This window comes from Gopherus evgoodei, chromosome 7, assembly GCF_007399415.2.
Source record: "Gopherus evgoodei ecotype Sinaloan lineage chromosome 7, rGopEvg1_v1.p, whole genome shotgun sequence".
NCBI lineage: Eukaryota > Metazoa > Chordata > Testudines > Testudinidae > Gopherus > Gopherus evgoodei.
The window spans coordinates 69945904-69970837 of NC_044328.1; the positions used below are offsets into that span (position 1 = coordinate 69945904).

At 46.9% G+C, this 24934-nt stretch overlaps 1 protein-coding gene across 3 annotated transcripts in view; it reads left to right on the forward strand.

Moving 5' to 3' along the window:
• The window catches only part of ARHGAP22 (Rho GTPase activating protein 22), a 256126-nt gene that overhangs the window by 158228 nt on the left and 72964 nt on the right, over window positions 1-24934 (forward strand). The window contains exon 1 of one of the 3 annotated variants that reach the window (XM_030571375.1): window positions 12558-12773. The exons of 1 other annotated variant lie outside the window; for it this stretch is intronic. In XM_030571375.1, the coding sequence (XP_030427235.1) occupies window positions 12722-12773 (52 nt within the window). In that variant the 5' untranslated portion in view covers window positions 12558-12721. Of the gene's footprint in view, window positions 1-12557; window positions 12774-24934 lie in introns of those variants that run through there. One more of the 3 variants, XM_030571377.1, reaches the window with a different exon arrangement.

The following is a 24934-nucleotide window of genomic DNA, read 5'->3' on the forward strand; positions in this document are numbered from 1 at the left end:
AGTGAGGCTAACAATGTGATCTGAACTCTGTTCATCAGTATGGCTTGGAGCATTGCCTGTGGCATCTACAGAAACCAGAAGAGACCAGAATTAAGAGGAGCTTTGAAATTCAGTGTGGCTGATTTGCATCTTGCTATTCTTTGTGTTGGTGGTTTTTTGTTTTTTTGTTTTTTAAGCACTCTCCCTTTATTATTCCCATGAAGGCCTCTGGTGCTTTGCATGGCAAGGCAGCCAAGAAACAGGCAGGTATTGCTGGATTGCACTATGTATGCACAAGGGATGGGGTAGCATGCAAGAGAGAGATTCAGCACTTGTGCTGCCCAACGTGCAAATGTTCTGTGCTTAAGCAGAGGACTTCAGAGCCCACTGTGCAGTTCCTTTCCCCAGGATTTAAAAAACAAGCAAGCAAGTGCCTGTGCAGTGCTAGGTCAGCCTAATTTCATAGCAGCAGCATGGGGGGAGCATATGTATTGCCAGACAAAGTCCTAAAGAGCTCCTGTCCCCAGTGTTTGAAACCACCTTCATTTGGAGGGTAACTCTAAGGCTGTGACTTCACTGCAGCGTTAGCCTAGGATCTTAGTTGGGTGTTGTCCTGAAGTCCCTTCCCATCTCCACACACACTCTCTGAGGGGAGTATGATGATGGTTTTTACTCTGGCTAGATGGCCTGGCTGGGGGTATAGTCTAATGCCTGGACTAGTAACCTGCCCACTTTGCAGTGAGGATGCAGGCTAAACCACTCAGTGCTGATAGCCCTCCAGTGCCTGCCCATAATTCTTCCCCCCACCCCCAGCTGCCCAGAAGGACAGACAAGTTCTCCCACAATTCACTGGGAAAGAATCATAGAGCAGCTTGGTTCAGTGCAGCACAAAGAACCCTGGCATATGCCCCCAAATGTTCTAGGGGGACCAGGGCCGGTGCAACCATTTAGGTGGACTAGGCGGTTGCCTAGGGTGCCGAGATTTGAGGGCACCAAAAAGCGCCCCCCAATTTTTTTTTAAATGGTTGAACAGCCGCTGTTGCTGGGAGAGAGAGGGAGTCTGAGCTGCCGGCGGTAGCTGGCAGCCCAGGGGCGGGTGTCCCTCGGGTCAGGGCGCCGCCCCGGCAGCCGGCAGCCCAGGGGCGGGTGTCCCCCGGGTCAGGGAAACCCCAGGCTGCCGGCTGCCGCTGCGGCAGCCAGCAGTCCAAGGTGTCCGGAGGGGGCGGCAGGCAGCTCCCGTGGAGCTGCCGCAGTCATGCCTGCGGACGGTTGGCTGCTCGCGCGGCTCCGGTGGACCTCCCGCAGACACGACTACGGCAGCTCCACCGGAGCCACGGGACCAGGGCGCGGGGCGGCAAAATTGCCATCCGCCTAGGGCGCTCAAAACTCTAGTGCCGGTCATGAGGGGGACACAAGTGCAGCACTAGTGAGAACACAATACATGAATGGGAAGGTTGTCGGGGCAGCCAGCTTCCTTAGTACATCATTCTGGTATCAGTGGGTCTGAACCAAACCTCCTGATATGAACCACTCAAACAGAATCCAGATTTATGCTTTCTGGTGGGGCCTCTCTTGATGAATGGGCAGCTGCTTAGGTAGCACCCTGTCCAGACCGAGGAAAAGTGCAGATCTGGATTGAGACCTAAAAGTTGCAGCTTAGGCAGAACTCTGCTTTTAATACATATTCCGCAAGAGCTGAATCCACAGAAATTGCAAGGGGGTGGTCAGAAGACAGCAAGAAGGCAACTTAGAAACAGCATGGCCAATTCTTTTTTCTTTCTTAAATCCCTAGCTCCTGGAGTCATGTTATTAACTACAAATACCTTTTTTTTGGAGAGTGGGGTTTTTAGTTCTCCTGGTTCCAGAGAAAAGCTTGAAAACATGACCCCAAAATGGCCCAGAAACTATCGGGGAAATAAAAACACACTCATGATTTTTGGGGCCTGACTCAAGATTTTGGAATGTCTGGGGTTAGCCATAGTGCAGAAGCCAGATACTGCAGGAGGAGAACAGACTCTAGCTTGTCACTGTTCATTTAGAAACACACCATTTAAATATAGATCAAGATAAAAATTCTGGCTGAAAATTTTAAATGCACTTCACACTCTGTCTTAATCTGCGGTATCAAAGGGGTTTTCAACACACCGTCTTCTTCATCTTAGGGAGCCTTAGGCAGTGAAAGAAAGTAAAGGGGGGCGGGGGAGGCTGTCCTGGGGAGTGTCTTACATTGCTTTTCTTCTTTAAAGCTTTAAGAAAATATGGGCCAAATTCTTCTGTTCTTATCCAGGGAAAACTTCCAGGAATGTCAGTGAGATGCTAATAAGGAGGACAGGAGTTAGTCCAAAATTTTAATTCCAGTTTTCAGATGGATAGCTTTGCCAAGATGGCTAAGGGAGTTAGGAATCCCCATGGAATTCATTGGGATTTGGCCACCTAACTCCCATAAATCTCAGCCCCAGTGTCCTGCAAATGCCCTCTAGATCATCACCCAGGACTTTGCAACAGCCGGCAAAAATTGTCTGTAGCTTTGGTTTTACTCTGTGCCCATGGGGATGCAGCTTTGGGAGTTTGGTCATGAATCCACATGCATTCAGATAGGAACAGTGCAGACCTTAGATCCCTGGCTTGCTACTGGAGCCACACAGGTGCCAGGGTTCCAACTGTGTGGATCTGTTTGCAGGATCAGAGACACAATTATGTCACTCGCTGTTGAGTCGCAGTGCATTGCTGTAAGGAAGCCCTAGTAAATTATAAATTATATTTATATGTAACCCTTCTGCCCCTCTGAGTTGGCAGCAACAAGGGCCGGGTTCAGTATCCAGGGGTTCCGTTTCAATAACCCAATTCCAAACCAGCTCGAGCCCCCACCCAGTGACCTGGGAAAATCTTACACACACCCCTAGGCGCCTCAAAGAGGCAATGCTTCCCCTCTTGCAAGCACAGAGTCTTGGTGTAGCAGAAAAGATTTAATACATGAGATAAACAACAAACACTAAATTGGGAAAAACACCTCTACTAGAGTTCATAGACCAAACCGTGAGCCAAGACCCACCCCAGGAAATTGAGCTGTGTCCTCTTTCCTGGGCTCCTGAGTCCAGCAACCCCCAAATCACCCACAGTCCCAAAAGTCTCTGTCCTGGGTCAGTGCAGCCCCAAAGTTCGAGAGTCTATCTGCGGAGGTCTCCCCCGCCCCAGCCTGGTAGAAAGGGGCACCTTACGTGATCCAGGGCCGACTGCCCTGCCTTTCCGTGGGTTCTGCTCCCGCCTTCTCCACGAAGTGCTGCGCTTTACCAGCCGCTCCACTCTGCTCCTCCAGCCGTCCTCAGAAACTGCTCCGCTCCGCCAGCTGCTCTGCTCCACCAGCTACCCTGTGAGCTGCTCCAGTTGTCCTTGCAGACTGCTCAGCTCTGCTTGCTCTGTGGGCGCTCCACCCATCTCACAGCTACTCCGCTCCACCAGCCGCTCCGCGGCCACCAGCTGTCCCGTGATCCACTCCGCCAACAGCTCTGTTCCACAGTATAGCTTTGGGCTCCCCACTAGTTAGCACTGTACTCAGTGCTCTCAGCTCAGTGATTTTAGCTTTTTAGTGATTTTCAGCTCTTAGTGATTCCAGCTCATAGTAGGGGAGCCCCAGTGCTAGTGCACCATTAGCCCAAAGTGATTTCAGCTCAGTAACCTGTATCTGGATTCTTAAGGAAATAAAAAATCAACTCTGACATTCCACAGTATAGAGAGGAGAGGGTGCAACTGGTGCTTCTAGCTCCACAAGGAGACAGCACCACTGGGCACAAATACCTGTTCCCAGCCTCTCTCAATTCTCTGGGTTTTGGAACCCATGTCCCATGTCTAGCCAGTACCACCCAACTGAGGGTGAGCAATTTGTCACCAAGCAATCCCACAGCTTGGGAGTCTGGGATAGGGTGGGCGTGCCTATGCAAATACACTCTCTGACATTCTTTCCACCAGATGTCAGGGTAGAGCTTATCCTGACTCTGCTTACATCTATATAGTAAATTATAAATTATTAAATTATAAAATAAGGCAGCCTTTCTAAATTGCTATGAATTTTTGTAAGTCCAGACATCTCAACCACAGTGGCTGGAATCAATGATGCTAAAAACATATATTATTTTTACTTGCCTTTCATAAACTGTTACTTGCCCTAGGCAAATAATTGAGCAGGAGTTTGCAAGGCAATGGTAAGGACATATAGATCCAGGCTTCCCAGAAGTATATTGTAGTCACAGTAGTTTAACTGAGTCTGAGATTCTTTTGTTCTATCAATACTATTTATACATAACTACAGAGTAAAACTATCCTGATTTTGAAATGTAATGTGTACACACATTATTGCACAGGTTATAAAAACACCTAAGTACAATCAGAAGACACTTGTAAATTATTAGAATGAGTGAGGTAATATATTTTATTGGAACAACTTCTGTTGGTGAAAGAGACAAGCTTTCCAGCTACGCAGAGCTCTTCTTTGGGTCTCTAATATCCTGGGACCAATGCAGCTACAACAACCCTGCAGATTGCTAATTATTTGGCAGTTTCGGACAATGAGAAATCTTTGCAAATGATTCTCCTCCCTCATTTTCCCCCCATCACCCCCACCCAGTGCATACATTTATTCCATTCAATAACATATGCCTCTAGGGGAGGGCTGCTGAATGACAGGCCAGGGAGAGCCTTGCTGCAATCATCTTCCTCTATGGCTGTCTCAGAGCTCACTTAGCTCAGCCCCTTTCACACAGCATGTACCCTCTCAATCAGGCTGCTCCTTTACCAGGCATCCTGCTTCAAAGACTCTGTACCTTCCTCTACAGTGATCCTATAAGCTAGAGTGACCAGGTGTCTGGTTTTCAACCGGAACGCTGGTCGAAAAGGGACCTTGGTGGCTCCACTCAGCATTGCTGACCAGGCCATTAAACGTCCTGTCAGCAGTGCTGCGGGGCTAAGGCAAACTAGTCCCTACCTGACCTGGCACTGCACCGCACCGCACCCCAGAAGCGGCCAGCAAGTCCAGCTCCTAGGCAGGGGGGCCACTCCTGCCCCGAGCACCATCTCTGCACTCCCAATGGCCAGGAACCCCAAACCTCTCATCCCCAGCACCACCCCAGAGCCAGCACCCAGAGCCCTCACCCCAACCCACAGCCCCCTCCCACACTCTGAATCCTTGGCCCCACCCCCAGTCTGGCGCCCCCTCCTGCAACCCAAATCCCTTGCCCCTAGCCCCACCACAGACCCCACACCCCCGAGCCCATACCCCCCTCCCTCACCCCAATCCCCTGTCTCATCCTGAAGCCCCCTCCCACATTCCGAATCCCTCAGCCTCACCCCCCAGCCTGGAGCCCCCTCCTGCACCCTGACCCCCTCAGACCCACCCCAGAGCCCACACCCCCAGCCGGAGCCCTCACGCACTGCAACCCCCTACCCCAGCCCAGTGAAAGTGAGTGAGGGTGGGGGACAGCGAGCCATCAAGGGAGGGGGAATGTAGTGAGTAGGGTCGGGGCCTCAGGGAAGGGCTGGGGCTAGGATGTTCACTTTTGTGTGATTTAGAAAGTTGGGAACCTTACTACAAGCCCTTGTTGCTGAGGGACAGAGGGCACTTGTCCCGTCCCCCCCTCCCCCCCACACACACACTCATCTTCACTCTTCTCCCTTCCTCTTCAGTTGATTTGCATCCTGCTGTGGTAATGGTTGGAAGATGAGTCAGCGAGAAGCACATGGACACACTGCCTAGCTATGGAGCTTCTCAGATGTAAAAAATCCCAGGCCTTATTCTCCAGTGCCTGGTACCTAGATGTTCACACTCACTTTGCACAGTGGGAAATAACAACAGAAAGTCCCCCACTGCTGGGTTTCAGTGAAAAATTCCCATGTCTGGGTGCAACCATGTGGCTATAATGGATGGGGATAATTCTCATGCCTGTACCACTATCTCAATCAGCCACTTCTCTCTTCCTCTCAAGCCGTGAAGTAGTCTTGTGTAGCGGTTACAGCGTGGAGTCTGGGAATCGAGACCACCACCCCCAGTTATGTTCCTTGCTCGCTAGTAACTCACCACATAACCTTAGGCAAATAATGTCAGCTCTGTGTGCAGCAGGATCTCCCTCTGTGAAATGGGGGGTAATTGTGCTTAACCCCCTCAGCAGAGCTAGGGGAGCTGGATTCATCACAAATGGTGCTTTGAAATCTCTGGAGTGATGGGCCACGTGATCCCATTACGTAGCACAGGGATATTCAGATCCCAAGGGACTTCTGTTACATGGAGCCCTTTCTAAAAACACCTGTGGCATCTGTTAAGTGAATCAGTGATCAGCAAGGGGAGCCCATACAGGGTGGGGTAAACTTCAGAGTTCAAATCTTTCCCTGAAGCCTGCAGATTTCAGCAGAATAGTGTTTCTGACGTGATTGCTGGCATGTCAGATGGCTGGAAGTACACAGCTGCGCCAGCGCAAACAAAATAGACACAAAGTGTAACTCCCACTCCCCAGGGCATAGGCCCCCATGGCCCTTAAAGTGGTATATATGGACAGTGTATGTATATTACTGTCCTGATTTAAATGTATGTGATGGCTGACTGTTCTTGTTTGATGGAGACTGTCATGGTATAATTCCCCACTCTGAACCTTGGTGTCCAAAAGATGGGGTACCAGCATGAATTCCTCTAAGCTCAATTACCAGCTTAGTTCTTGTAGCGCTGCCACCAACCAGGAATTCCAGTGCCTGGTACACTCTGGTCCCCCCAAAACCTTGCCCGGGGACCCCCAAGACCCAGTCCCTCTGGATCTTAACACAAGGAAAGTAACCCTTTCCCTCACTGTTGCCTCTCCCAGGCTTCGCCTCCCTGGGTTACCCTGGAAGATTACTGTGATTCAAACTCCTTGAAGCTTAAAACAGAGAGGGAAAATTCACCTTCTCCTCTCCTTTTCCCTCCCCCTCCCAGACTCTCCCTGAGAGAGAAAGTAATCCTAACACAGAGAGAAATTAACCTCTCTCTCCCCCTTCCCTCCTTTCTCCCCACCAATTCCCTGGTGGATCCAGACCCAGTCCCAGTCCCCTGGGGTCTCACCAAAATGAAAAAAAACAATCAGGTTCTTAAACAAGAAAAGCTTTTAATTAAAGAAAGAAAACAGTAAAAATTATCTTTGTAAATTTTAGATGGAATATGTTACAGGGTCTTTCAGCTATAGACACTGGGAATACCCTCCCAGCCTAAGTATACAAGTACAAATTAAAATCCTTCCAGCCAAATACACGTTTGCAAATAAAGAAAACAAACATAAGCCTAACTCGCCTGATCTACCTAGTACTTACTATTCTGGACATATAAGAGACTGTATCAGAGAGATTGGAGAGAAACCTGGTTGCACGTCTGGTCCCTCTGAGAACCCAGAGAGAACAACAATCAAAATCTAACAGCACACACACACAAACTTCCCTCCCTCAAGATTTGAAAGTATCCTGTCCCCTGATTGGTCCTCTGGTTAGGTGACAGCCAGGCTCCCTGATCTTGTTAATCCTTTACAGGCAAAAGAGATATGAAGTACTTCTGTTCTATTAACTCTTACTTATCTGTTTATGACAGAGACAAACCAGGTTCTCTCTGGAAATCTCAGGGTGGTGCCCCATTCTGGGAAGCAAGCAGTGCAGCAGTAATGGGGGGTATGGAGGTAACTCCAGGAATTCAGCTTCTGCCCGCTAGATCCAGCGTCAGCTGCAGGTGGTGATATGGGGTAGGCCCTCTGGCTGGCAAGTGTAGGGGGCATGTGGTAATAGATCCTTAGAAAGGCAGGTCCCTAGAACCTAAAATAGGTCTAAATTTGGACCTGACTAAAGTGCATAGTGAGAAATTCCCTTCTGGTTGCTGTGGTTTCAGCTGAACTTTTTTTGCCAGGAATAAAATGTAGATGGCTTTCTCCAGCAAAAGTCCCATTTGCTGCATCGCTGTGTGGGAGGATAATAGGTAGCGATGGGATGACGAAGAAGCCAAAGGATAAAGGGGAAGTTATAGTTGTACTTTTGTTCTCTGAATCTCCCCGTCTGCTGTGCTGTGCTGTGACAGCAGGGAGGAGGAGGAGGAGGAGATGTGGGGATCGAGAGTGAAGTTTGCAGAGAAATGGCCTAATTAGTTCTTTAAAATAGCCTGATTCTGAGATAAACACATTGGTTATGGCGGAGGGAGGTGCTGCAAATCCCAAAAATGTTTCCAGCCATCTGTAGGAAGAGGCATCTGCACTGGATGGTGTCTGCCATGGGGGAGGTTTGGATTTAATTCTCATTTTAGAGGAAAGAAATCTCTCTCCATTAAACCTAAAAAAGGAGGAGGGCAGGGGGAAAGTAAAGGGAGAGCTACTAATCATGGCCTGGCAGGGAGGAGTGAGAGAAAAGGCAGCACCTGACTGGAAGGAGGGTGCAGTGGTTAGGACACTAACCTGGGACTCAGTAGACCTCAGTTGAGTTCCCTGCTCTGTAGACACTTCCTGGGTGACCTTGGATAAGTCACTTAGGTCAGGTCTACTCCAAACAGTTAGAGTGATACAACTATATTGTCACTCAGGAGTGTGAAAAATCCACACCCATGAGTGATGCAATTAAGGCAACCTAGTCCCTGGTTTAGACATTGCTAGGTATATGGAATTCTTCCGTCCATCTAGCTACCACCTTTTGGAAGTGGATTAACTACAGCAACAGGAGGGGTTTTATGCTGAATAGTGAGTGTCTACATTGCAGTGTTTCTAGGGGAAACATAGCCTTAATCTCTGTTTGCTGCAATTCCCATTGTGTGAAATGGGGAAAGTAGTACCCCATAGAGAGGTGTTGTGAGGATAAATACATGTGAAAAGATTGTGAGGGGCTCAAGTACTACAGTAATAAGTACCATACATAGACTGTGTGTATTGGGCTTTATGAAACTGGTGCTCTTTGGTCATGCTCTACCTTTACATTTTCTAGGTATTCTGTGTGCACAGTTCAGCAGGCTTCCTATTCTCAGAGCCCAGTGCAGAGTGCCAGAGGAAACCACACACTGTGCTCTCTTGTGCAAGGAGACCACTTTTGTTCTTTCTTGTTTTGTTGTTCTCGTAATTTAAAATAGAGATCATTGTGTCTGAAAGCACCATTTTGCCCTTTGTATGTGAGGGAACATAATGGACCAGGGCATAGCTCCTGGTTTGAAATGGGGACAGACAGAGACTCATGGAATAATGGACAACACTTCATGCCTCCCCATCCCAATATCCCCATCATCACCTGTCATAAGGTGGCTTGCCCATTAAGGGGAGTTGGATCCAGCTTCGCTGGTGATGGATCAGCTGCCTCCAGGCTGAGACTGATCAGCTAGAGATTAGGTGATTAAAAGAGCCAGCAAGGGGCTCAGTTAAGGAGAGAGCTGTCAGCAGCAAGGAGGCTCTGGCAGGAAGCTCCTGGGACAGGGGAGAAAGGAAGCAGGTTGGCTCCCATGGCAGACCCTGAAGCAGGGTATGACTCTTAGGCATGTGGCCTATAGAGTGGAAACCTGCAGGGAATAGATAGTCCCCTGCAAAAGATCCTTGTTAGGGGAAAGGGATGATTAATGTGCTGTGCTAGCTTTTATGTGGAAGAAATAAAGCTGGAGCCCTGGGAAAAGAGCCTGGCCAGATTCTGGGCATGGTCCTTCCTGGCCTGGGGATAGATGGCTACCACTGCACGTGGTCTGACTTTGAGTGCAACAGGTGCAGTTAGAGGTGGTTACTGATTAAAAAACAAGATTTTTCAGCTTGGGAAGCCTGAAGTATCAGCAGCTCCCAGGAGCAGCAGCTAGCAAGGCTGATGCTCTGTTCTGGTACAGTGAATCCAACAGATCCCTATTCACCATATCATTGAACTACCTGGGTTCCTCCTAGATGCAGAAGCTGCTAAACAGCAGGAAGATCTTCTAATGAAGGGCAAAGCACCTCTAATTATCTGGGTTTTCTTAGGACCTTAGAGCTTGAATTTATGAAGCTCTAGGGCATACAGTGACCCCACCAGGAACAGAATCCAAATCTCCCAGCCCAATCCTGTGTTCTGTTCACGGGGTAACATTGCTGCTCCTTGCATCTGAACTGCGTTCTGTGATGTAAGTAGGCAGCTGAACTCCAAAGAGAGGCAGTGAAGTCCAATGAATGAAAAGCACATGAGTGGAGTACTTTCCTTGCCACAGTGTGTGCTGTCTCTCTTGAGTGGAAATGGAAGACTTTAGGTTCTGGGGTGCCAAACTAGGTCTGGACTCCATGAAGTTCTCTAGGGAAGTAGAGGAGATGGTGAGAGTACTGATGATAATCTCTTAGGGCTTGCCTACCTGGCCATTTCATGCTCAGCAAGCCAGGGTGCGAATGTGTCATGGTATAATTCCCCACTCTGAACCTTAGGCCATGGCTACACTGGCGCTTTACAGCGCTGCAACTTTCGCGCTCAGGGGTGTGAAGCCCCCCCCCCGAGCGCTGCAAGATACAGCGCTGTAAAGCCTCAGTGTAATCACTGCCGCAGCGCTGGGAGCACGGCTCCCAGCGCTGCAAGCTACACCCGTAAGGGATGTGGTTTACGTGCAGCGCTGGGAGAGCTCTCTCCCAGCGCTGGCGCTCCAACCACACTCACACTTCAAAGCGCTGTCATGGCAGCGCTTTGAAATGTCAAGTGTAGCCATACCCTTAGCATCCAAAAAATGGGGTACCAACATGAATTCCTCTAAGATCAATTACCAGCTTAGTTCTTGTAGCGCTGCCAGCAACCAGGAATTCCAGTGCCTGGTACACTCTGGTCCCCCCAAAACCTTGCCCGGGGACCCTCAAGACCCAGTCCCTCTGGATCTTAACACAAGGAAAGTAAACCCTTTCCCTCACCGTTGTCTCTCCCAGGCTTCCCCTCCCTGGATTACCCTGGAAGATTACTGTGATTCAAACTCCTTGAAGCTTAAAACAGAGAGGAAAATCCACCTTCCCCTCCTCCTTCTCTCTCCCCCTCCCAGACTCTCCCTGAGAGAGAAAGTAACCCTAACACAGAGAGAAATTAACCTTTCTCTCCCCCTTCCCTCCTTTCTCCCTACCAATTCCCTGGTGGATCCAGACCCAGTCCCCTGGGGTCTCACCAGAATAAAAAAAAAATCAGGTTCTTAAACAAGAAAAGCTTTTAATTAAAGAAAGAAAAAACAGTAAAAAATTATCTTTGTAAATTTAAGATAGAATATGTTACAGGGTCTTTCAGCTATAGACACTGGGAATACCCTCCCAGCCTAAGTATACAAGTACAAATTAAAATCCTTTCAGCAAAATACAAATTTGAACTCCTTCCAGCCAAATACACATTTGCAAATAAAGAAAACAAACATAAGCCTAACTCGCCTTATCAACCTAGTACTCACTATTCTGAACTTATAAGAGCCTGTATCGGAGAGATTGGAGAGAAACCCGGTTGCACATCTGGTCCCTCTGAGCCCCCAGAGTGAACAACAACCAAACACTAACAGCACACACAAAAACTTCCCTCCCTCAAGTTTTCAAAGTATCCTGTCCCCTGATTGGTCCTCTGGTCAGGTAACAGCCAGGCTCACAGATCTTGTTAACCATTTACAGGCAAAAGAGACATGAAGTACTTCTATTCTATTAACTCTTAACTATCCGTTTGACAGAATGTATTGTGCACTAACCTGTCACTCATGCACTCGCCCAGTGGACACTGCTACCGCATGCTAAAAAGTCATATTGTGTGCTTTGAAACAGGAATACGTCAAAGCTCTAGGGAACTCTAATGCATAGTAACAGAGACCACATGGCCAGTGAACACATGGCAGGCTAGTGTGTGGTCCATTCACACCCCGGCTTGCTGCGTACTAACTGATCACATAGATGAGTCCTGGACAAAGTTAGGGGATGTAGGTGAGTAAGAAAAAAGATACACTACATGGCATTTTATTCTAAATGTTAGCAGTAAAAACAGACATGCTGACGGAGCGCAAACACCATGGATCTATTATTGATCATGATTTGTACCTTTATATTGTGTTCCACCCAAGATTCTCAAAGCCCTTTATGAACTTTAATGAAATAAGCAGTACAGTATTCACATGAGTCAGGGTGGTATTATTACTGTGAATTTAAAGGAGTGAGAAACTGAGGCAGAAAGAGGTGAATTGACTTGTCCCAGATCACAGAGCAAATCTGTAGCAGAGCCAGGAATCAATTGGCTGACTTTCAGCTCTTGACAATGCTTCCTTTTTTGAGAGGTTTCTAAGAACAAACAAGACGATATTCCAGTATGCTAGTATGAAGGTGTGTGGTAGCACATTTTCCACTGGGGACAAGACCTGGTTAATAGGCTCAGTTTTTACTCTTCCCAGACTTGATGGATTTTTTTCCTCCTCCTTTCTTTCCTTCTCAACATACTGCTGGTTGCTGTGGCAGCTGAGTAATGCAGAAGTTCTGCCTGAAAAAATGCTTCCTCCTTATATGATACTGTACATATTGTCATGGAAATTGTCCTCATTTCCCCTGAGCGCACTTTAAATAACTCGAACAGCAGTGCTAATGAGCAGAAAGATATCTGCAATCCCCACTGTGCAACTTGACATACTTTACCCCACTCTGAATTCCCTTTGCTCATCATTGAGCATTTTAAAGATCTGGTATAATAATTGGCTCTCTCTTTTTGGTCCAGTCATTTTGGTCTTAGCACTTGGTAATAAAAGGTCAGCTTTGGCTGAAACCTTGCTACTGCAGCTATGCCATTTTTCACTGCCAAATATCTTAAGAAAAGCAAGTGTCTCCGAAAGGGTAAGTCATGATATTTTTGGTGTGTTCAGTGTTGTACGTTTTACTTTAAATCACAGGAAAGGATTTGTCCTGTATTAACATGCAGAGGGAATGGAGCTATGCATGCAGCAGTTCGGTTAGCAAAGGGGGCTTTATTCTGCTCTGTGCATTTTTGATCTGAGATATGGTATGTGTTGTTGTTTATGCTTTCTATATTCAGTAAAGCAGACTAATCAGAAGAATGTTTAACCCTGTAAACGCTGCATGCATTTTCTGCCACATGGACTGATTTTCTATTTCAGAACAAAAAACCTATATGGTGTGTGTTCTGTTTTTGTCTTTTTCGTGTAAGTTAGCTATGCATCTGGACAGGGATAACACTCTCTAGCATTTTCATTTGTGTTAACAAAAAGGAGTTGCATGTTTCTCTGGATAGAGATGATAACCTCCAACACCACAAAATGGAAAAATCGCATTTCCTCCAAGCACCTTCCCTATATTTGGGAGACATGAGTGCATGGTTGTACGTAGATTTTTGGGTGGCTGTGTTGATGTTTGCATTCAGAATGGCTGTCTGTGTCTTCCCCAGCAATGTAATTGTTCTGCATTCAGGTAGATGTATAGCTGTTTGAGAGCCACTTGCTTCTAGCATTGTAAAAATTAATAAGGCTATAGCCTTCACCATAAGAAATCACATTAAAAATGGATTTGACTCATTCTGCTGCTTGTCTCTGTATTGTGACAGTGGTTATCTAGCCGTCAGTCTGGATGTGAGTCTGCAATAAGGAGAACAGCAGTGATTTCTCATAGTAGGGAATCAACCATCAGTTCTCAGAGATTTGTCTTAGGTACCTAACAAGCGTTTATACCACACTCATCCCCATGCGATCCCGTGGGATCCTCTCTTGAATGGACATTGGCTCTAGGGCGAAACTCAGAGGCAGAATTGTGGATTTTAAATGGTGATTTTAAAGTCGGGCAAAGGATTTTGAACATGAAAATTGTCTTGTCCTCAAACTGCCTTTCCTCTCAAGCTGGTGTGGAATAGGTGACCATGCAGTCAGAACTAGTGGAGTCAAGGAATGAGAATTAACTAGTCTGTACCAAGCAAACTTACTGCCACTGGCTGACTTTTTAGGGATGACTTTAAATTTTTTGGGGATCCAATTTTGTTCAATATATATTTCTTGGAATTCAGGAAGCTTTTAAGGTGTTCGGTTCAGAGAAGGGGAGAGCGCATGTGTTTTGTTAAGGCTTTCTATCTGCACTGTTATCTAGAGCTATCACTTGACTTTTATCTATAATGACCAGACAGCAAGTGTGAAAAATCGAGACTGGGATGGGGGGGGGAATAGGAGCCTATATTAGAAAAAGACCCCAAAATTGGGACTGTCCATATAAAATCAGAACATCTGGTCACCCTACTCTTATCTGTATCTTGACTCCCGTTCTCTCACACACGTTTCTAGCTTGAGTTAAGTATTGGTTTAAATCCGAGCTGTCTGGCCCCTCAAGGGGGTAGGATGAAATCTGAGTACTGCTGACACTGGAGCTAGTGATGCAGTGAGGATGCATCAGCTGGAATTACAGTCTGAGAGTGGGTGGGTGGGGTGGGAAGGGGAAGTGTGGCTGCTCTCTCTGGAGCTAGGTTAAAAATGTACTCCTTGTTTCCAGTTTGAATTTGTCTAGCTTCAATTTACAGCAATTGGATGGTGTTAGACCTTCCTCTGCTAGACGGAAGAGCCCATTATTAAATATTTGCTCCCCATGTAGGTACTTCCAGACTTAACCTTCTCTTTGTTAGTCTAACGAGATAGACTCAAAGAGTTCTATCACTATAAGGCAAGTTTTCTAATCCTTTAATCATTCTCGTGGCTATTCTGTGAACCCTCTCCAATTTATCAGCATCCTTTTTGAATTGTGGGCACCAGAACTGGACACAGGATCCTAGCAGCAGTTGCACCAATGCCAAATTCAGAAGTAAAATAATCTTTCTATTCTTACTTGAGATTCCCCTATTTATGCATCCCAGGATTGTATTGGCTCTTCTGGCCACAGCATCACACTGTAAGATCACATTCAGCTGATTATCCACTATGACACCCAAATCTTTTTCAGAATCCCTGCTTCCCAGGATAGAGTCCCCCCATCTTGTAAATATGGCCTACTCTCTTTGTTCCTAGATAGCTACATTGACATTTAGCCATATTGTTTGCTTGCACTCAATTTACCAAGCGATCCCAATCACTCTATCTGTGACCTGTTCTCTTCATTATTTACCACTCTCCCAATTTTTGTGTCGTCTGCAAACTTTATCAGTGACTATTTTATCTTTTCTTCCAGGTCATTGCTAAAAATGTGGAATACCATAGGGCTGAGAACCAGTCCCTGTGGGACCCTACTGGAAACACATCAGCTCGACAATTTGTTACATTTACATCATTTTCAGACCTATCAGATAGCCAGTTGTCCCCTGTAGCATGTATTTCCAAGGCTTTGTGAGTCAAGTTCTAAACTGTACTTAAGTGCGTACATGTCCCATGGTGAACTTTGCTCTCATCTCATCCTACATCACCCCTGCTCCCTTAGGCAATTCCACATCCCCCCTCTCCTTGGGCCTGATCCCAGCTGTGACAGGAGCCAGGGCTGCTATGTACCTCTTGCGATCGGCCCCTTTGTCTTTGTCCTGCTCTCGGCTTTGTGCCTCTGTTCCCACTTGGACTCAGCTGCCATTTCTCATGGGTAGAGCATCCATCCTTCCCTCCTTAAAGGGGAACCGCAACCCAAAAGCACAGGGCCCTTTCTTGCTGCCTTCTCTCCCACAAACAGTAATGGGTGGTGAATAAAGAAAGGGGTCATTGCTTCCCACTTATTCCACCCAAAAGTGTGTTTTTAGGCCTCTGTAGCATGCACCTATAAACCCGCCAGCATTAGAAAGTCTGGAAACACACAGTTCAGGGGTCCAGTTACTTCACCCTGACTAGGTGGAAAGTGACACTTCACTGGCATCTCAGCCAATCGCAACTCCTGTCAGCCTCTGCCAGCTACACACAAACACCCCACTATAGGTGCTGTCAAGGCCAAGAGCAACAACGTTTTCCTCTTTGCAATTTGCCATTAAAACCCACTTCTTTTTCCAACCTTTCAGAGCTCCAGCCTCAGCAATAATATCTCTGCCTTCTCTTGCTTGAGCAGTTTAATGAATTGTACAGTATTTGCTGGCTTTTGGGGGCAAGATCCCTCTGTCTCTATGTATCTTGTCCAGCCCCATGTACACTTGCAATGCTGTAACATGGGCCACATCCTGAGCGATGCTGGGCACCTGCAATCCCCACTGGTGTTGGTAGGAGTGGTGAAATTTCAGGGTAGGGTCCTGCAACAGTCAAATCATGAAAATCCTCATTGATTTTCTCCTGTCTGTTGATTCCAAAGGGAGCAGTCATTTCATCTTCTCCAAAGATATTGTTTCCTTGTCCTCCTCAATTCAGAAAATTAATAATACATCTTCTGTTGCCGAGTGATTCCAACTCTGCTGCAGCTGTAGATTTGTAGGACTTAAAAGTCGGATGATTAAGACACAGCTTCAGTTCCTAGCCAGACAAACAAAACAATCACTTCTATAAAAGGAGGGGACGCGTTCACTTGTGCTCTTTCATGCTGTGGGCACACTCATTGTGTTCAGCAAATGGGTCTGACAGGGAGATGCTGTGTGTGTTAGACAAGTGATGGGACTGCTGATGATGATAGAAGCTCTGGCTGCTAGTTGGGAGGAGTGGTGGGCCAGGGCCTCAGAAGTTCTAGTGATTCCCACTGCAAATCAGTGCTGATGCTGGATGCTCCCAGTGTCCCCACCATGTGGACAAGAGATTGGAGGCACTGAGTGTTCATCTCTAAGGACACAGGGGCATCCTGGCTCCTAGGTCTGTGCTGCACCCTCTCAACTGCACCCTTCTCTCTCCCTCACTGATATGGCCTGGTTGTTCCCTTCCCCTTGTGTTTGCAGAGGGGTGTTTATGTGCAAGGAAGTGGGTGTGGGGGGATTTCACTAAGGCAAGCGTTGGTTCTGCTGCTCAGCCAGCAGAAGCCCAGTACTTTGGGAGCTCTGGTGTGTGAAAGGGTGGGTGGCCAGGACTGGAGCTCAAGAGAATCGAGAAGCAACTGCTGTTCTCATCATGATCTCTTGGGAAGGGGGCCTAAAGACTACAGCTATTGCGATTCAACATGAGTACCAGTCTAGCCAACAGCACAAGAGCAATCCATTGTCATGGGTAGCTGGGCTGGGGGTTGAATGGCAACCGAATGCCAACGCGAGCTCTGCTGCTACGAAGGCCCAGGTGGCACTCATGGGGTTGGGGCATTATTTTCCAGGCTGGATCGCTCGGGTCCCTTCTACCTCACTGTTTTCCCCATGCACTTGGGGGATGAAGCAGAGCAGGACCCTTACTGTTAATGGTGAGTGGGGGATGATTGTACCTCCGTTATGTAAATGTGCCTTCAGGCCCAGACTAAGATCAGAAGGATTGGGTAAAGCTTGCCTTGCTGCTGCTCCCTGAGTCATCTCTGTTCTGTGGATGCAGGGAATAACTTTCTAGGATTCTTAGGCTGGCCCTTCTTACTCAAAACAAATGTAAAAACTCCAGCCTGACAGGAACCCTTAGGTGAAACGTAATACTGGGAGACCCTTGACTCCTTCCAAATCCTGACTGCTGGATTCTGCATGATTGGCCGCTGCAATGCTGAGGGAGGCCAGGAGGCAGAGCTCAGCGCTCCTGGCCCCCAGGGATTCTGAAAGGAGTTGGCGGGGCGCCTTCGAGCAGCTCAGGCAGTCAGGTGGCTCCAGCATGAGTCCCCACCGTGAGGGCTGTTAAAATGTTAGCAGTTTCTTTCTCCAGGCAGCAGTGAGCAGCCGACCATGTGGGATTCAGGCCACTCTCTCAGCGGGGCCCTGCGACTCAGCTGCTAGTGAGACCAGCACTGCCAAGAAGCACAGCACTGGGGAAGTGGTGTTGGTAATACATTCCTATGCCACTCAGTGAACCGTGCATGTGCTGCTGAGAGAACAGTGACTCTGGCTCATGAGTTAAAGCTCTCCAAGCAGGGGAGGAGCCAGCTGGTAAGAAAGTGATGGGCTCCCTTTATTGATTTATTTATTGATTTATTGGAATTCACCACTGTCCAGAGCACTCCTTTGGTTCGCAAGCTGCCTGCTTCCCATCCCATGCTGTGGGTGCTTCCCTGATATCCCCAGGCCTTGCTTGTCTTGCCTGTTGCTCTGCCCCATTTCATGCCCTCCCACACTGGCATTGTGCATTTACAGCATGTGTCACTGGGCATGGCCCAGGGCAAGATCAAAGCTCCCGCAGCATTATTCCTATCCTGCCAAGAAGTGACATTTGGTTAAAGGAAGGCAGTAGGACTTGGCAGAGCTGGTGTCCATTCCTGGTCCTGCCACCGATTGCTAGGTGACCATGGGCAAGTCACTTGAGGCCAGATTTTTAAAGATGTGTAAGTGCCTAAAGAGGCAGATGGGCTCCTAGGTGTGCCTGATATTTTAAAACCACCAATCAGCCATGTTTAATCCTTCTGTGCCTCAGTTCCCTTTCTGTAAAATTAGGATGATGATAATCAGAACTAAGTGAATAATCCATAGCACATAATGGACTACCTCAGTGTAGCCTTGTTTTCCAACTTTCATCGTGCATGACCAGTCTTGGATTCCTCAGAGGTATTTGTTGTTCTAAACTATTACCCAGCTCATTTCTATTAATGGAGCTTGGTCTTTAGGTTGTCTGTGATCAGTGTGGTGTTGCTATTCACTCTCCGAAGTGTGCCATTTGAGCTGTGTTGGATATTTTTGATTGGATGGGTAGATAACAAAGTATTGTTCATATTTCCTGATTGGATAAGTCTGACTCTTAGGCTTGGCCTATGCTTAAGCTAGGTTAACAGAGCTATGTCAGGCAGGGGCAAGAAAAAAACACAGCCCTGAGCGATACAGCTATGCAGGCTAACCTCCGGTGTGGACTCAGATGTGTCGACAGAAGAATGCGTTCATTGATGTAGCTACTGTCGTCAGGGGAGGGAGTGTTCCTACATTGATGGGAAAAATCCCTTCCCTCACTGTGCTCTGCATCTACACTACATTGTAGTGTACTACGCTGGCATAGCTACAGTGCCCTAGTGATGCCAGTACAGTCTCCAGAGTGTAAACTAGAGCCCTGCAGAGGGACTGGGATCCCGCAGGCCCTGCTGCCATAATAGTGGGAGTGGGTAAAATGTACTTTGTTGCGGGTGGGATTGGGTGGGCAAAAAAAACAGACTTCAGTAATTCATGGGAAAATACTAAATCTCTCATCAGTTTGTCATAAATAGAATTTCAGTGATGTAAAGCATAAATAACGGTTTTATTACTTACATTTAAATGAGGGAAAAAAAGAGATTTGACGTCTATAACAGGAATTAAAGGGTTTTCTTACATGATTTAAGCAAGATTTGTTTTTTTCTTTCAGTGGTAAAAATTGTGTCTGAATTCCATTTATATATAATCAACTTTTTTTTTAATCATCAAGGAATTTTTTTTTAAATTGAAGATATATGTATCTCCTAGAACTGGAAGGGACCTTGAAAGGTCATTGAGTCTAGCCCCCTGCCTTCACTAGCAGGACCAAGTACTGATTTTTGCCCCAGATCCCTAAGTGGTCCCTGCAAGGACTGAACTCTCAACCCTGGGTTTAGCAGGCCAATGCTCAAACCACTGAGCAATCCCTCCCCCCATTCGTGAGGGATCTAAGGTTTTTGCAGGTGGAAGTGGGATAAAAATGCAAGAAACAATACAGGATGGGTGGGAGTGGGTATTTGTGGGGTGGGTTGGGATGGGAGCGGGATTTAACAAATAGTCCCGCGCAGGGCTCTAATGTAGATCAGCCCTTAGAACCGAGCTGGCGTGAAGAGCTGTTTTTACTGTGTGCCTGCTTCTGAGAGTAGGGTTTTATTCAGTCCCAAGCTTTAACACAGATTTTTCAGCATCTGGGGAGCTATTGAACGGAACAATCTGTAGACAAAGCCTGCTGACAATGTATTATGAATATTTATTCTTAAATAATAATCATTATTGGTAACTACTGTTTTAATGCATAGCTATCCAAAGCCAAAACCCTCTGGGTATAAGAAACAAAGGCAGGGTGACTGAAATCCACTGAACCTGGCTGGAGTGTGGAGTCAGGGGCCCTGCTGTGTAACAACGTGGGGTGTAGCTTCAGTCTGGGGCTGAAGGCCATTCTTCACTTTGGGTGGCTGGGCTGGGGATTTGCAGGGAAGAGCAGATTGTGGCTGGCTGCAGCTGACAGCCTGCTCTCGCTGCTGTAAATCTTTAAATAAAAATACTCGTTAAATAGAAGCTCTCAGTTTCTTTAACGAGAGCCCAACGCAAGTGACTGTCTGTGGCCCTGTCATTTTTACTTTAAAGTCACATGCTTCCTTAGCAACTCACACACCAGCCTGATTTCCATCTATAGATACAAGACTGAGAGGGCACAATTAAAAGCCCTCTCATGGCCCCCTACCTTTGTGGGTCAGACAAATCACAAAGCTGGCAGTAGTTCTCTCTCCAGCAGCACCAGCAGTTATTGCATCTCCTTGCTCCCTGCGTCCCAGTGCTTGGACTGCAGATGTATAATTCATTCTTCGGAAAGCCACTTTTTTAATGTATTATTAAAGAGGCAGTGCCCAGCAGGTATCCTCGAGGTAGAGAAGGCAGCGCATGGAAAGCAGAGGCTGCTGTCTTAAGATTGCTCAAGAGCTCTTTGTTTTGAAACAGAACTCGGAAGGTTTTTTGATATACCATGTCATTGGCTGTGCAGATCTGGTCTCCCTGTTGTCATCCTGCCGTTAAATGTGGAAACACAAATCCTATAAAAAGTGCCATCCCTTGGGCAAAATATTATTAAATTCTCTCTGCTCAGCCTGAGCCTTTTCAAGGCAGAGAAAGCCCTCTCCAAAGATTTTCTTTGTTTCTTGCTCGCAATGTATTCAGTGCACCAACTAGGCCAGATTCCTCTCTGGTGCAACTCCAGTGAGTTTGCTCCAGGCACTGGTGCTCCAGGCGGGAGGAGGCCTGCTGGTCCCTGCGAGGGCGGCAGTCTGGCAGCCTTTGGCGGCTTGCCTGTGGGAGGTCCGCTGGTCCCGCAGATTCGGCGGCAATTCGGTGGCAGGTACGCCGAAGCCACGGGACCGGCGGACTTCCCGCAGGCAAGCCGCCAAAGGCTGCCTGACTGCTGTGCTTGGGGCTGCAAGAAAGCTAGAACCGTCCCTGCACCAGAAGTTGATCGTTCAGCTATGTATAGAAAGACATGAGTCTCTCATATGTACAGTGGCTTTCACGGTTGGCAATCTGGAGGATGCTTTCCCAATTTCTCTCTTAAGTGCTGGATCTGTCTGATCTAATCGGTGTAGCTAATCTTTTATACATTTTGTCATGCAGATGAAAGGTGCCCGACTGTCAGCCGTGGAGTTTTCTTCTGTAGAACTAGCGCAGCACAGGCTGCAAAGATCCAGCTGATGACAATGACCTGTTCCAGTTGTTGGCCTTAATGCAACTTTCGTTTTGGCAACAGGAGCCCAATACTGGGTGCAAGATGCTGTGGAGGTCACTTCAGCAGCAACTTGTCACCATAAGAAGGTGGTTGCATGTCCTGCTGGGGAGATCGCACAGGCTGCATGCACTGGAGACAGCTGATGCAGTTTTTAATAGCTGACTGGAGGTTCTGGAATAGGGCCGCAAGCACAGAGTGGGGGAATCACAGTGTTGCACAGCCTTGAGCAGCAGTGGCTCCAAAATATCTGTATAAGGAAGGCCACTTTCCTGGAGCTGTATAAGGAGCTTGCCCGAGTGTTGGAGTGCCAGGACATGCAAATGAGGGTGGCTGCACCAGTCCAGAAGCAGGTTGCTATAACCCACTGGAAGCTGGCTATTCTAAACTGCTGGGAGTTTGTGGCTAATCAGCTTGGTGTTGGTGAGTCACTTGCCGGTGCTGTGGTGATGGAGGTTTGGGCCACCCACAGGCAATGAAGATGTCCCTGAAATAATAGTGGGCTTTGAACGAATGGGGTTCCCAAATTGTGCTGGGGCCATTGATGACATGTGTGTCCATTGTCTGCCCTCTACCCCCACCCAAGGTGCATGTGAACCTGTCAACCAAAAAGGATCATCACGCAGGCCTTAGAGGTCGGCCATAGAGGGAGATTCATGAACATCAATGTGGGATGCATTGCTGGTGTCCAACCCGATGGTGGCGGTAAAATGCTGTGGCCGTTTCTCTAGGGAAGCCGGGCTGCTTGTGGCAGCATTAAATCCCAGTGTGACTTCCAGTGGGAAATCTGAGGTGCAAGGAGAACATGCTGTGGAGAAAAGCTACTCTACAGCTGTGTCTCTTCCTGAATTTCTGTGGGATTCAGGCCACAAGGGGAATCCAGCTGAAGAGCTGTTGCAGGGCATGAGGGATCAGGGAGCATACAACATAACTGGCACCCTCCCCTCACCCAGCCTGGACTCCTCACACCCTGTGGGCTCCCATCTGTTCCTGGATGGGCATAGGAGAATATTTTTCTACATAGGAACTGCAGGATTTCATGCAGATTGGGGATGGGGCAGCCCTGGAAGTGTGTGAAGTTCCTCAAACCACTTGGATGCCTGTCTTTGCTTGGTGGGGAGGGGGTGGTTTGCAAAAATTCTCTTGAGTTTAATGAGCCATTTTTCCTTTTATTCTACCCTGTGGATTTTCATTGGAAGTTTAATGTAAAAAACAGATTCTTGTGTCAAGTCTCCTGATCATGGATGCCTTGACCACACAAAATTCCCACTGGTTCAGCTGGGAGTTTTGAGTATGCAAGTCTTTTTTGGACAGAAACCATATAAAACATGGCCCAGCAAAGGCCTGGAGCAACCCAGAAAATACTGCAGCAGAGACAACCAGAACCCAAATCTCAGTAGTTTGGAGAGCTCATCTAAATATAAACCCCCGATTTGAATGGGCTTTACATTTGGCAGAATGAGACTCCCAATGGCTAGCAGAGATATAAGGGTATTACCGGCAGGCATTGTTATGTTTAGGAAAGGTAGCATCGGTTTCAGAGAGAACAGAGGACTATGGAGGAGATGAGTGTGATGCAACCTACCCGTGGGAATGGAAGGGCTTCCCAGGAGACACCTTGACAAGTTAAATAGTTAAGTACACCAGTCCTTCAGGCTATTCTGGCCTATGCCACCAGACAGAACTGAATCCTTCTAGTGATGACCTCAGGAGTGGCTAGAGAGGGGGCTGATGTGTTTGAGGCTGTATTGACATGTCTTTGGGTGGGTGTTGATACATGCACATCTGGACGGGTCTTTGTGTATGGATGAGTGTAGGTTTCTTAGTTCCTTGGTAAAGCAGGAAGGGAACATTAGATCATCCAGACTGACCTCCTGCACAACACAGGCCATTAAATTTTTAAACCTTTTTTTTTTTCTTTCAAATATTTTCAGAATGGAAAATTCATCAAAGCAGACCCTTTCCTGTAAATAATTTTGGGTTTTGACCAGTCAGATTTTTCCAACACCTTTTGTTGTCGATTTTCTGATGGCTTTATTTTATACTGCAAGTATATGGTTGCTTTCTGCTTATAGGGGATAAAACGCACAACCAACAGGCCAAATTCTCAGCTGGTTAAAGTGGTGTAGTGCCATAGACTTCAATAGAATTATGCCAATATTAATTCAATAGTCTAAACCTACCAAACCTCAGAATTGGCAATATTTAGCAGACTTGCTTATTAGATCTGGAGTACCGGAAAGTCCTTGCTAAAAATTCTAGGCACACTCTGTTTCTGGTCATGCTGGAAACCAAAATTCTGCAGGAAGAGACTTTCTTATTTAAACCCCTCTTGTTCCTCTTCTGGCCATAATGAGGAAGCCCAGAAGTGTGCAGGAATAATCTCAGTGCAGAAAAAGGAATTCAAAGCTGTGCTTACTTCATTATCAAGACATCATCATCAGGTCTGTGGCTTTGGTGCAGGCCCATCTTTGATATGCAGTCCCTTCTGTGGTGGAGAGCAGTGGCCTTCTGTAGCATTGTCTCTTTCAGCACAGTTTGTAGGAAGGCCTTTTCCGCCTAGAATTGTGAGGGGACTTACCCGAGTTTGGAATTTGGCCAAGGTACCAAAGCTAATACTTTTTACCTGTGGTGTGTATGTCAGCCATAAAAAGGTTAATCATCTCTCAGTAGTTGCTAGCCAGCAGTGGTCTCAGTTCAGGATTCACCAATGAGAGACAATGTTCTGATGTAATGTTTACTTATGTGCTGTGATGCTGAATCATTGATGGATACTACAGTTAATGTCACTCATTCCTTTGTTGGGGAGGGGTGGCTTTCATGAATCTGGGAGGAGACTCCATATTGGGTGCATGTTGTGTCACTTCTATTAAATATAAGTTAGTCTCTTTTAATAAACCCAGTTGTTGTTGTTTTTAGTTCATTGTTTCATAGAGTTTAAGGCCAGAAGGGACCATTATGATCGAGTCTGACCTCCTGTATATCACAGGCCAGCAGATCTCACTCAATAACTTCTGCATCAAGCCTATAACTTCTGTTTGAACTAGAGAAAGACATCCAGTCTTGATTTAAGACTTCACGTGATAGAGAGTTCATCATATCCCTTTGTAAGTTGTTCTTGTGGTGAATTATGCTCACTGTTAAAAATCTGTGCCCTCTTTCTAGTCTGAATTGTCTAGCTTCAGCTTCCAGCCACTTGATCTTGTTATGCCATTTTCTGAAAGATTAAAGAGTTGTCTGCTGTCAGAAGTCTTCCCCTTGTAGATCATGAACGAGTCACCACTTAACCTTCCCGTTGGTAAACTAAGTAGCTTGAGCTTCTTTAGTCCCTCATTATAAGGCATATTTTTCCAGACCTCAAATCATTCTTGTAGCTAGTTTCTGAACTCTTTCCAATTTTTCAACATCCTTTTTGAAATACAGACACCAGAACTGGACAAAGTATCCAGTGATGGTCTCTCTAATCCCATATATAGCGGTAACACCACTAGGGTGACCAGACAGCAAATATGAAAAATCGGGACAGGGGATGGGGAGTAATAGGAGCTTATATAAGAAAAAGATCCAAAAATCGGGATTGTCTGTATAAAATTG